Source organism: Puntigrus tetrazona, unplaced genomic scaffold (assembly GCF_018831695.1).
Source record: "Puntigrus tetrazona isolate hp1 unplaced genomic scaffold, ASM1883169v1 S000000746, whole genome shotgun sequence".
Lineage (NCBI taxonomy): Eukaryota > Metazoa > Chordata > Actinopteri > Cypriniformes > Cyprinidae > Puntigrus > Puntigrus tetrazona.
The window spans coordinates 1,261,505-1,275,000 of record NW_025048355.1 but is presented as its reverse complement, the minus strand read 5'-3'; the positions used below and the strand labels follow the sequence as shown (position 1 = coordinate 1,275,000).

The 13,496-nt window shown below is 40.3% G+C and overlaps 1 protein-coding gene across 3 annotated transcripts in view; it reads right to left on the bottom strand.

Moving 5' to 3' along the window:
• LOC122335296 (histone deacetylase 9-B) overlaps window positions 1–13,496 on the bottom strand; it is a 35,640-nt gene that overhangs the window by 5,980 nt on the left and 16,164 nt on the right. For all 3 annotated transcript variants that reach the window (XM_043233124.1, XM_043233123.1, XM_043233122.1), the window contains 5 exons: window positions 6,732–6,863; window positions 6,532–6,638; window positions 3,926–4,048; window positions 2,069–2,213; window positions 965–1,182 (listed from right to left, as the gene is read on the bottom strand). In XM_043233124.1, the coding sequence (XP_043089059.1) occupies window positions 965–1,182; window positions 2,069–2,213; window positions 3,926–4,048; window positions 6,532–6,638; window positions 6,732–6,863 (725 nt within the window). The remainder of the gene's footprint in view (window positions 1–964; window positions 1,183–2,068; window positions 2,214–3,925; window positions 4,049–6,531; window positions 6,639–6,731; window positions 6,864–13,496) is intronic.

Here is a 13,496-nt window from a genome sequence, read left to right as displayed (position 1 = left end):
GACACTGCCTGCTAAAGCTGGCTCACGCGACATAAACTGTATTTTGTTGCTGTTAAGAAACTCTCTTAAAAACATCAGAAACAAAACACTTAAGTCTTTTTATGGTTTACTGCAAAATCTGTAACACTGATGAATCAAGACGGTATGTGATGCTTTAGTGCTTTTTTTTAAGAACCAAGCTATTTCTGAACGTTGTCAAATAAAGGAAAAATGCTGAACGTTTGAATGCAAGTCTAAAAGCCTCAGTAAAACATCCTGCTGGGAATAAAATTAAATTAAATACTAAGAAACTGAATTACTGTATATTTTTCACCGCAACATTTTTGACGTTTGGTGAGATCCAGCCATTCATTTATTAATTCTTCTTTTAAACACTATTACATGTTGTTTGAACGTGTGTGTGTGTGTGTGTGTCGGCAGAGTGTGTACACAACCACACTAAAAGTTCTACCCAGTGTTTTTTGTTTTTAAATCCTCGTAATAATGATCTCTTTCTCAGATCAGGCTGTTCTCAGAGTGATGTAGTTCTGCACAGGCCCCGCCCATGTTTTTTAAAAGCTGCACAGGCCCGGCCCATGTTTTTAAAAGCTCCACAGACCCCGCCCATTTCCCCACAAGCAGCACAGGCCCCGCCTATGTTTTTTCCCCAAAGCTGCAAGGCCCCGCCCATTAAAAAAAAAAAAACCTGCACAGGCCCCGCCCATGTTTTTTCAAAGCTGCACAGGCCCCGCCCATGTTTTTCAAAGCTGCACAGGCCCCACCCGTGTTTTTTTTCAAAGCTGCACAGCTCCGCCCATGATTTTTTTTTTGTGAACCAGTCTGCCATTGTTTTGAGGGCTCATTAGCATTTAAAGGGACATGCACCGATAGCACAGAGGCTCTTATTTGACTTCTAATGACCCCTATTGTTTTCACTTTCCAGGGTGCATCACAGGAAATTTGCTGGCACTGTGTTAGAGGTTACCTGGCTGATGTGGACGTGCTGGTGAAGCTGTTTCTGTTTCTCCATGAAGCTGTGGTGCTGTTGCTGCAGCACGAGCTGAGCCAGAGTGCTCTGTGGCAGCGGCGCTGACTGCGTCCGGTTCAGAGGTCGGTGCCGTGGTAACCTGGAGCGGGAACTTACTGACGGACGCTCCTTCATCAGCAGAGGAGACGAGGAGAGCACAGGAACACTACCTGTGACTGAAAGAGAGAGAGAGGCATACAATCATACACTACACTACACTGTGATCCAGATCCAGTGTGTGAAAAAATAGTTAATAATGATAATACAGGGAGTTATTTATTGTTAATTATAGAAAGAATCACAATATCATTGTACAACAATAGTAAAATAATGCTGTCTGCTGCAGTATTATTTTACTATTATTGATATAATATTATAATAGTTGAACCAATGATGTTGTATGGACATTTCTGGGTCTGGTATCATTTCAGTTGTGTTGTTGTCTATGGAGGGCCAGCTCTCTGATTTCATCAAAAGTATCTTAAAGGAATAGTTCACCCAAAAATCACCCCATATTTTACTCATCCCGAAGCCATACTAGATGTATATGACTTTCTTCTTTCAGACGAAACAGTTTTTGAAAAATGTATCCGAGCTTGACAATGCGGGTGGATAGTGGCCATTACTTTGAAGCTCCATAGATCAAATATATCCGCAAGTACTGCAACGTAAAACTAACCTATACACTTTTGAGGGGTTATCACATGTCGATCTGCTTCAGAGGATACGTAAACCCCCCCCGGAGGTGTATAGGTTAGTTCCACGTTGCAGTACTTGCATATATATTAGGTTTACGGAGCTTCAAAATAATGGCCACTATCCATCAGCATTACCAAGCTTGGAATAGCCAGGATAATTTTTAATTTTTTTTTAAAGAAGAAAGTCATGCACACCTAGGAGGCTTCGGGGTGAGTAAAATATGGGGTCATTTTCCTTTTTGGGTGAACTATTCCTTTAATTTGTGCTCTGAAGAGGGTGAGTAATTAACGACTTTTAACACCCTTTAACAGTAGGGTTTCTCCGATCTCTGTCACTTTAGGAGGGCGTGCACTTCCTGCTCACCCGGTGACATCATCCTCTGCTGCCTCTGCTCCTTCAGCAGGAGGTGTTGGAGGAGCGCCTGCTGTCCGTTGCTCACTTTAGCCTCCATCGAGACGGGAGACGCGGCGAGACCCTCAGCGCTCCGGTCCTTCAGCGCCGTCCCCGTCTGAAAGAGACACAAACACTATTAATATTCAGCGTTTTCCTATTTTAGCATTTAGGCCCAAAATTTCCACTCGAGCACGAGCGGGACTTGCGTAACCCCGGCTTATGAAATATTAATAACCGCGCTTTTTTTAAAACGCATCCAGTCAGCGCTCGCGCCCGGCGTCTTCCATAATTTGAAGGTATTAGGGAGCCGCGTTTAGAGCTCCCCGGTGAGTCATTCGGCTATTTTAAAATGTGAAAGTGTTGAAAGTATTCGGTAAGAGTGATCCGTGTTTTGATTTTCTGGCGTGTTACGCGCTTTCCTGACAGCATTTCTTCGGGTTTTTAACAGCCCGTGATGAACGAGATGCTAAACTCACTCCTGGAAACCCTAAACCCAGGGCCTGTTTATCTAAGGGCTAAAGATCCCGCGGGTCAGAGGTCACGAGCTCCATTAATCCACACAAGCACTCAGTGAAAGCAGAAAATGAGACGTGCTCCTAAACCCTCCGCAAACAGCAGCTCATCTCTGTGAAAACACGGCTCATCTCTGCGCTCTATAAAGAGGATCGTCTCCTAACATGCGCGGCGCATTCCTCGTACAGTATTTTGTGCTTTCACCGCAAATAGATGCGACTCCGTGTCTCACTGTCTCCTAAAAATACCTTGCTTTTTCTGCAGGATCTATTCATATCTGTTGCGCAGCAGAAGGAGAGCCGGCGATGCTGCTTTTGTCTTTAGGCCTCATATTTCTCAGAGGGCTGCTCTTTCAAAACTCATGAGACCTCGTCTCCAGATTTTTCTCCCGTTGAACGAGCTGAAAGTTGTCACGCAGTAAGAGTGCGCTGTTATATAATGAACGCAGAAAGCAACACGGTACAGTGTTTGATGAGCTCAAAGTGACTTTTCAATGCATACCTCTTGAGTGCAGGGACATTAATTGCATAATTTGCCTACTTATGCACTATTCCGTGCCATATCGTAGAAGTGTAATTAAAAATAAACACCTGAAGAAATAAGTCTCAAGCTTGTCTCTGATCTTTCTCCTAACAGAATGAGCCAGGAAGAGTCTAGATCTTCACAATGAAGGTGGAGGACCTGTCAGATGATTTGATGAGAGATGTTTGAGGTCAGAGCTCTTTCGATTGCTTGCGTTAGTATCTTGGCAACATTTCTGAGATCTCGTCTTATATGTCCTCTAGTGGTTACTAGGGTGTTCTGTGCGATTTATTGTGTTGCTAAGTGGTTCTGCGTGACTGCTAGGGTGTTCTGAATGTTTCGTGAATGGTGTTTAGGCTATTGCTGTGCAGTTCTGGATGTTTGCTAGCATTCTTAAATTCATCTAGGGGTTGCTAAGTGGCTGCTACGGTGTTGTGAAAGGTTTTTATGAGTATACTATGCAATCAGATCACTCCGGTTACTCATCAGTTTTTAACGCAGGGCCTCAAACCAAAAAAAAAACAAGGCCGAGGCATACGCTTTGGTGTGCACACTCACATCGGCGACCATTGTTTAGTCACAAGGCGTTAAACGTCGCCGATATTCGCGCGATATTCATCCCGGTGTGTGCGGCCTTCTTTTTTTCACCTCTAGTCTAGTTTTTCGATCCTGCCTTGGTGTGTCCCGGCCTTAATGTAGTTCAGAACCGCGTTATATAAACCAAGCATTTCCAAGGTCTTTGTTTTCGTGTCTCTGTAGAGTTTGATGTGTCTGTGATGGACAGGAACTTACACAGATGTGTGCGTGAGCAGGGTGCAGAGCCAGCGTGAGGTTTGGCAGGGACGGGGACGTGTAGAGATTCAACAGAGACATGGACCCGTCCGTCTGTAGGACACCCCCCTGAGACAGACAGCGCTGGAGGAGAGACAGACAGAAAGCATTACATCAGCTCTTATATAACGCAGCCGAACAACAGTACAGCATGAGATCAAGAACATCTGAAGAAGGACAACCAGTAGATCTCCTATATCAATGACGCAACCTTGTGTAAGCACTTCGAACAGATTTAGATATTGACATATGAACTGCATCAGTCAATCTGTGTGTGTGTGTGTGTGTGTGTGTGAGTGTATGCACACTTTAACTGGGCATGATGAGACAAAATCACAGCCAGAAGGAACAGGATTTTGGACCAATGGGATTTTTCACTTTAGCCCTTTAACGCTTGATGGTTTCTAGAGTATTGCTATACAGTTGCAAGGGTGTTCTAGGTGGTGGCTAGCATAAGTGTATTGCTCTGCAGTTAGGATAGATGCTAAGATGTTCTGAAGGTGCTCTAGTGTTGCTAGGGTGTTTTATGTGGTTGCTAGGGTGTTGTGAGTGATTTTTAGTGTGTTGGATGTTCTGAATGTTTTCTAGGTTTTGCAAGGGTGTTGCCAGGTGGTTGTTATTGTGTTCTATGTGGGTGCTAGGGCACTGTGAGAGGATTTTGTGTGTTGCTGGGTGGTTGCTAGGGTGTTTGTCAGTTTTTTTTAAGTGTATTTATAGTGTTCTATTTTGTTGCTAGGCTGTGAATGTTTTTTGTGTGTTGCTGTGCAGTTCTGGGAGGTTGCTAGGGTGTTCTGAATGTTCTCCATGGGTTGCTAGGGTGTCGCCAGGTGCATGTTATAGCATGTTTTTGGTTGCTAAGGTGTTGCCAGCTAGTTGTTACAGTGTTGAATTTGTTTGCCAGTGGTTTTAGGTGTATTTTTTATTGCTCTATTTGGTTGCTAGGATGTGAATGATCTTCTGTAGTGGTTGCTAGGGTGTTCTGAATTTTCTCCAGGAGTAGCTAGGGTGTCGCCAGGTGCATGTTATAGCATGTTTTTGGTTGCTAAGGTGTTGCCAGGTGGCTGTTATAGTGTTCTGTTGACTGCTAGGATGTTGTGAATGAGATTTTGAGCAGTGTTACGTCGTCACAGGTGGTTGCTAGTGTGCTCTGAATGTTCTCCAGGAGTAGCTAGGGTGTCGCCAGGGCAATGTAATAGCATTTTTTTGGTTGCTAGGGTGTTGCCAGGTGGTCAGTGTTCTATGTGGCAGCTAGATTGTCCTCAGTAGTTTTCTCTTGTGTTGCTGTTCTGTCCTCTAACAGTTGCTATGTGGCCTCTAAGGTATTATTGTGTTTTATGGTTACTAGAGTGTTCTGAATGTTCTCCTGTATTTGTCAGGTGGTTTCTAGAGTAGCTGTTCTGCACGGTGTGAGCGTTAACGATATGATGTCATCTTTAGGTCATAGTTTTGAAGCAGTGAAGTCTGTAAGGCCGTGAGGATGAACTCAGTCGGCCGCGTGCCTACAGGAGGAGAGGAGCGTTCTGGCCCGCTGCCCGTGAGGAAATGCTTGGGCAGAACTTCACAGGAGAAACAAACCTCACCATCCCAGAGCCCCGCACCCCCTTCCCCAGCCACCAGCACAGCCAAAACCACAGCGGAAAAGAGCTGTCACAGTTAGTTCAGCACAGCACTGCCGTACACACACACACACACACACACACCTCAAACTCCATCTAACTCCACTACATGCTGCACTGATGTTCTGATGTGATTTTAAAAGCGGTGTTTGTTTGTCAGGCTGATGGTACGAGCGCCCCGGGACGGGGTCTGTGTACTCTCAGCTCCAAACAACGAATCATCGGGGGCCCGGCTCCTTCACCCCACAGTCTGATAAGAGTAATGAGACGTGGGACCGAGACCATTTTATTTAGTTTCAGTTTTTTGGGCTGTATGCTTCAGTTCTCATGAATGCAATCAAAGGAACAAAACTGCACGCGAGTGCATGAAGCTCTGATCCGCAGCTGTGCTGAAGACTGCGAACCTGTTTATTAAGAGAGGATTTATATTTCATGTTTTTGCAAAGACGATGCAGAAACGGCTCAGAGAAACGCTTAAGCACTATCTGTTTTTCCAGCAATATTTTCTCTACTCATGTGATGATACTTTGATTAATACTTGCAGCGTACAGTTTAGTAATTTCTCGTGTGGCGAAGTTAGTCATAACAGACGTTTTTGAACAGTGGCAAAAATCATTTTAGTGTATATATATATATATATAGTGATAATATATTTTGGTGACCCATTTAATTATAAAAGTTACAAAACACATCGAAAGTAAAGTGAAGTGTCAAAAAACATGTAGGTAAAACAATGTACTATTGTCATTCAGCAGATTAACATATATAAATAAGCAAATAAAATACTACTAAATTGTATAATATTTAATTTATTTTAGTGGGAGAGTGGGAAATATTGTTAAAAATTTGAAATGACAATTCATTAGTTAGTCATTTAAAAATATACGTTATTATATGTACATGACCCCTTAAATTGAGTTAATAAACGCAAGAGAGTTGATTATTTAGTACCTCGATTTGAGTGCTGCTGGACTGGTATGATGTTCCGTTCTCATTGCTGCACAAACCAATGGGTGAGCTCGGTCCAGAACCTGCAGGGCTCTCATTGGCTGACGAATCTAGAGGGGAGGAGAACAGGGAGTTTATCAGATGTATGCTCTGATTGGCTGGGAGTGTGTTTCAGGCTGCAGGCTGGATGGTCGTTCGCTCACCTGTTAGTTCGAGAGTTCGTTTTTTCAGCGGCGTGACGAGGACGCTGCCGTCTCTGCGTCGTATCGGCCCGCTCCGTCTCTCGGAAACCTTCTGCTTGAGTCTGGAGCGCACTTTCAGATTGGGCTCAGACGCTGAGAGGAGAGACACACCTCACTGGGTTAGTCATCATTCAGATTCTCTAAACGTCTCTTGCGACATTCAAAGCCATTGAAAAAAGAGATCTCGGCACACGTGTAGAAGTTCAGCTCACAGAACCTGCCGAGTGAATGTGTGGCCGCCGTCCAGCGGCACTGAGGGATTCTGGGATATCTAGCAGCTGTAATGAGGTAAGAAGTGGAAGATCAATTCCACCCTTCATCTGGAGGACATTAAAAGCGTCTCCACCGGCTGTAGGAGTCCAGTACCTGCCAGCCTGCCGACCACAAACCTCCACGGTAGCCGTGTTTAAACCAACACTGAGATACCGCCACCGACAGATACAGAGACAGAGAAAGAGATTTGGCTTTAAAAAAAGGGGAAATCCTCTCTTTCTTTTTTTTTTGTCCCACTGTGACCCGTGGAGTCCCAAAATTCCCTGAATTTAACTCGGGCTGGGATGGAAAGCCAGCCGCCCGATCGACGCCACCCACCGCCGGTCTGACCGCTGAGTGGGCATCAAACAACATACACACATCAGGAGCCCGGCGTGATTACAACACACTGTGGGCGGAGAGCTCAGATGAAGCCAGATGAGGAATATGAAAATAAACGCACACGCCCCTAAAAGATAAAAGGCGGAACAAACCACAAAAGATGAAATGAATTAAATGTAATTGTATTTATTTTATATATATATATATATATATATATATATATATATATATATATATATATATATATATATATATATATATATACATCGAATTTTTAATTTAATTTAATATAAATTTTTATTTCATTACTAAAAATTTATTTACAAAAATACATATTATATATTAATTTATCAAATATAATAAAATGTAAAAAGAAAAATGCTATATAATTACGTTAATGTAATATCTAAATAATAATAATAATTGTATAAAATAAAATAGAATATCAATGTATTTGTAATAAAAATAAAATGACATTTTACTCTGTCGATGAATAGTTTATGAATAATTTTCATGTAGAATACAAATTATAATCCTAAAAGACAACTTTTAAAATAAAATACATATGTGAACAAAATAATAAAATAAAATGTAATATAACAAAAATATAGAAGAAATAAATGAACGCGATGTGTTTATAATAATATACAAAAATCAAAAATAAGATCCCCGCACAAAGCAAAAAGCCAAAGCGCTCAAGTTTTTGGGCTTAACCCTTCATCAGTGCCAAAATAAAAAATATGGCACACTTTGCACCTTTGCACTTTTTTTTATTTGTGGCCTCACATGCTTTGGGGCGTATTATTACTAGAGGACAGATATTATCTTACGTTCAGCGTTTCGGAGGTTTCTACCGCCACAGTAACCCTTCAGTCCCGCGGCTCTCGTTCGGGAAAACCCGGCGTGCTGTTTTCTTGGCTGTTAGGCCAGAAAAAATGTTACAGGCAATTAAAGAACCCCGCATAGCTGAATAATTAATAAAACCGAAGGGGTTGCTTTGAGTTTCGGGAGCTCGAATGCAGTAATTTAGTCTCCCTGACACATGATGAATAAGAGCTATTAGAAAAACACCGCGAAAATATTTGCCAAGCAATTAGCGGGAAGGATTTACACGCTTTTAATTCGCAGGGAAAATACGCAGAGCGGTCGGCATGTTTACGTTGGGGAACGTCATTAAAGGGCATTTTGAGCGCGGCCCGACTCAGACTTCCTTACACAAACACTACACCTGTATGGTCCTCCACACCGCACGCTTCCTATCTGAGCTCTGCGGCTAAAACCTGTGTTACCGCAGTACAAAAGACCAGCTCAATTAAAATGCATTTGGTAGAAACAACAACACCAAACAAATCGACACGTTTATGCTGTTTAGTGCTGTGATTAATTACATTACAAATAATAAAGTTTTGTTCGCATTTAATATGTGCGCGTGTGTAGAGTGTATATTTATTATGTGTATATAAATACACGCATGCATGTATATATTTATATAAATGTTGTATTAATAAAAAATGTATATATAATATCAATTACATGACTATAAAATATATATGTAAATGTTTTTAAAATATACACCGTATGAGTGTGCATTTATATGTACTACTGCTGATTAATCGTGATTAATAGCTTTCAAAATAAACATTTTATTTACATAATATATGTGATTGTTCTGTGTTTACTTATGCATATAGAAATACACACATAGATAGTGTGTGTGTGTGTATATATATATATATATGTGTGTGTGTATATATTTATTATATATATATATATATACAATGTAAACAATGTTTTTTTTTCTAAATATGTACACACAAGTGTATACATAAATAAATATACACAACACACAAGCATATATTATGTAAACGAAAACACTTATTTTGGATTTGATTAGTCACTTGACAGCACTTTATTTTTTATTTATTCATTTATTTATATATTTTAGCTTCCGCGTGTGTTTTTATGGTCCAGCAGGTGTAAAAATGCAGCACACTTCTCTTCAGCAACAAACACCTAGAGCACAGACGCTGACACACACACACACACACACACACTTCTAACTAACAGTGAGGTTTTGTTCAGATCTCTAGCAGTATAGGAGCGTCTCTCCCGCTGTTCTCTTTCCTTACACAAACAGAGCTGTCACCTTCACATCACAGGCACTCAGCGTCCCGCCCCCTTCACACCTGTCAATCATTCGCCCATGAAGGTCCTGACCAGGGCAAAGAACAAATGCTAGCTTCACGATCACCCGCCTCCCCCGGTCTGAGCAGGAATCTGCTGGGAATGAGGTCTCCAGACAGTGTTGCCAAGTCCTCTGTTCTCCCGTGGAACTGGACTTTTTTCTACTGTCGCTGTAGGTTTTATGTTTATCTTGTTAATGTTTGCTTTGAGTAGCAATTGGGTTGGATTTGTTGAGTAGACCTGGCAACCGTACCTCAAAACTTTTAAATAGTGTGTGTGTGTGTGTGTGTATATATATATATATATATATATATATATATATATATATATATATATATATATATATATATATTTAAAAAAATATATATATATATATATATATATATATATATATATATTTTTTTTGTAATTGTAATTTATTTATTTATTTATTTATTTTTTGAGTAGCGCTTTTAACAATACAGATTGTATTAAAGCACTGAACAGTATCAAATTGAAGAGTAATGTATAATATTGATAGTAATGTATAATAACAAGATTAAGCACTTAATTTTGATTAAATGCATAGATGGTCTCTGTAATCAAATTGACAATAAAAGGTTAGAAATGAAGTGTCAGAGGCGACGGAGGCAAGGAACCAAAACCCCATCCGTGACAGAACAGAGAAAAAAAACCTTGGGAGAAACCAGACTCAGTTGGGGCCAGTTCTCCTCTCCTAATATTTACTATTAATTTTAAATAGAAATTAGGCTGGTTTTGTTAAGTAGACCTGGCAACCGTACCTCAAAATTTCATTTTAAACCGGATAGTCTACAGTTAGGGTCAGCCGCGACAGGGTCAGCATGACCACGATTGGGCCGGTTTTGTTACGCAGACCTGGCAACCCGAGGTCCGCATACAGCGCGCCTGATATTTCAGTTCATACATAAAAACATCGTTTTTCCATGTTTCGCGAGCGGTGCTTAAACATCTCGAAACCTAAGACGCGAAACCTAGGGAACGATTACGTTCGCAAAAAGACCCCTCGAACGCTTCCCTTCAGGCACAGAGAGGTGTTTTGTGTTTTAATTGGCCGTCTCTGCTCTATCTTCGCTCGTTTTCTGATCTACGGTCTGAAACCGGAGCCGCAGGAAGTGGCCCTGCAGACCGTCTTGTCAGCGTAGACAAATTATTCCATTGACAAAAAAGCGGGCTGTTTTTCTTCTCGTTTTTTTTTCCTGTTGTTTTTGTATCCCCCCCCTAATGTACCGGACGGGCCTCTTTTTAAAAGCTGTCACCTGAGTTATGGAGAGGGGATGAAAAGGCGCTGATGTCCGACGCGGCCCGGGACGACTCAGACTCGGACCCCTGCGTTCGGGAGCAGTCTCCCCGGAGGGTTGCGGTATTCCGGCCCGCTGAGCCGCACGGTTTTTTTGGGCCGTGCTGGAAATTCCGTGAAAACAGCGCCTGGATGAAAACCAGGTCTATTTTTACGTTTCCCTTTGAAAGGGGTTTTCGGTCTTATCGTGGAGTCAGGCGTATCGCCTTCCTCTGCAAACTCATCTCGAAAGCGGCCTCGAGAAAATATCTGATGGTGTTGACTCAAGTAGCGGTTCCTGGAAAAGCGAGCGTGTTTTCTGATGTGCAAAACGCTACGTTTGAGGTCAGAAAGGTGTTTTTTGTTTTTGAGAAGAAATGAATACTTCAGCAAGGTTGCGTTAAATTGCTCAAAAGTGACAGTACCATTTTTTTTAACTTTCCATAAAAAGGTTATTATGCAACAACATATAAATATATGTGTGTGTGTGTGTGTGTATATATATATATATATATATATATATATATATATATATATATATATATATATACTGTGTGTGTGTGTATATATATATATATATATATATATATATATATATATATACTGTATATATATATATATATATGTATATATGTGTATATATATGTATATATGTATATGTACATGTATATTTGTATATATATGTATATATATATGTATATATATACATATATACAGACGTGGACAAAATTGTTGGTACCCTTTGGTCAATGAAAGAAAAACTCACAATGGTCACAGAAATAACTTTAATCTGACAAAAGTAATAATAAATAAAATTCTATAAATGTTAACCAATGAAAGTCAGACATTGTTTTTCAACCATGATTCAACAGAATTATTAAAAAAATAAACTCACGAAACAGGCATGGACAAAAATGATGGTACCCTAGAAAACACTGAAAATAATGTGACCAAAGGGACATGTTAATTCAAGGTGTGTCCACTAATTAGCATCACAGGTGTCTACAACCTTGTAATCAGCCATTGGGCCTATATATATGGCTCCAGGTAATCACTGTGTTGTTTGGTGATATGGTGTGTACCACACTCGACATGGACCAGAGGAAGCAAAGGAAAGAGTTGTCTCAAGAGATCAGAAAGAAAATTATAGACAAGCATGTTAAAGGTAAAGGCTATAAGACCATCTCCAAGCAACTAGATGTTCCTGTGACTACAGTTGCACATATTATTCAGAAGTTTAAGATCCATGGGACTGTAGCCAACCTCCTGGACGTGGCCGCAGGAGGAAAATTGATGACAAATCTAAGAGACGGATAATCCGAATGGTAACAAAAAGAGCCTAGAAAGACTTCTAAAGAGATTCAAGGTGAACTTCATGCTCAAGGAACATCAGTGTCAGATCGCACCATCCGTCGTTGTTTGAGCCAAAGTGGACTACATGGGAGACGACCAAGGAGGACACCATTGTTGAAAACGAATCATAAAAAGCAAGACTGGAATATGCCAAACTACATGTTGACAAGCCACAAAGCTTCTGGGAGAATGTCCTGTGGACAGATGAGACAAAAATCGAAGTTTTTGCCAAGGCACATCAGCTGTATGTTCACAGACGAAAAAATGAAGCATATCAAGAAAAGAACACTGTCCCTACTGTGAAACATGGAGGAGGCTCTGTTATGTTCTGGGGCTGCTTTGCTGCGTCTGGCACAGGGTGTCTTGAATCTGTGCAGGGTACAATGAAATCTCAAGACTATCAAGGAATTCTAGAGAGAAATGTACTAGCCAGTGTCAGAAAGCTTGGTCTCAGTCGCAGGTCATGGGTCTTGCAACAGGACAATGACCCAAAACACACCGCTAAAAACACCCAAGAATGGCTAAGAGGAAAAAATTGGACTATTGTAAAGTGGCCTTCTATGAGCCCTGACCTCAATCCTATTGAGCATCTTTGGAAGGAGCTGAAACATGCAGTCTGGAAAAGGCACCCTTCAAACCGGACACAACTGGAGCAGTTTGCTCATGAGGAGTGGGCCAAAATACCTGCTGAGAGGTGCAGAAGTCTCATTGACAGTTACAGGAAGCGTTTGATTGCAGTGATTGCCTCAAAAGGTTGCGCAACAAAATATTAAGTTAGGGTACCATCATTTTTGTCCAGGTCTGTTTCATGAGTTTATTTTTTTAATAATTCTGTTGAAGCATGGTTGAAAAACAATGTCTGACTTTCATTGGTTAACATTTATAGAATTTTATTTATTATTACTTTTGTCAGATTAAAGTTATTTCTGTGACCATTGTGAGTTTTTCTTTCATTGACCAAAGGGTACCAACAATTTTGTCCACGTCTGTATATATATATATATATAGTTTTAACTTTATTCTTTTCTTACATTTCTGACTTGCCATTCTGGATATATATATATAATGTATATGTGTTGTTGCACAATAACCTTTTTCATTTTTTTATTTAAATTTTTTTAATACTTTTACTATAAATACTATTAAAAAAATGTTTTATATAATATAATTTATTTATTTATTTATTATTTATTCACAATTAAAATACAAAAATGAAGAATTGTAATATAATAAGGCAAAAAAAGCCTCCTGTGGCAAAAAACAAAAGTGAGACATTCTATATAAAAATTGACTGCATT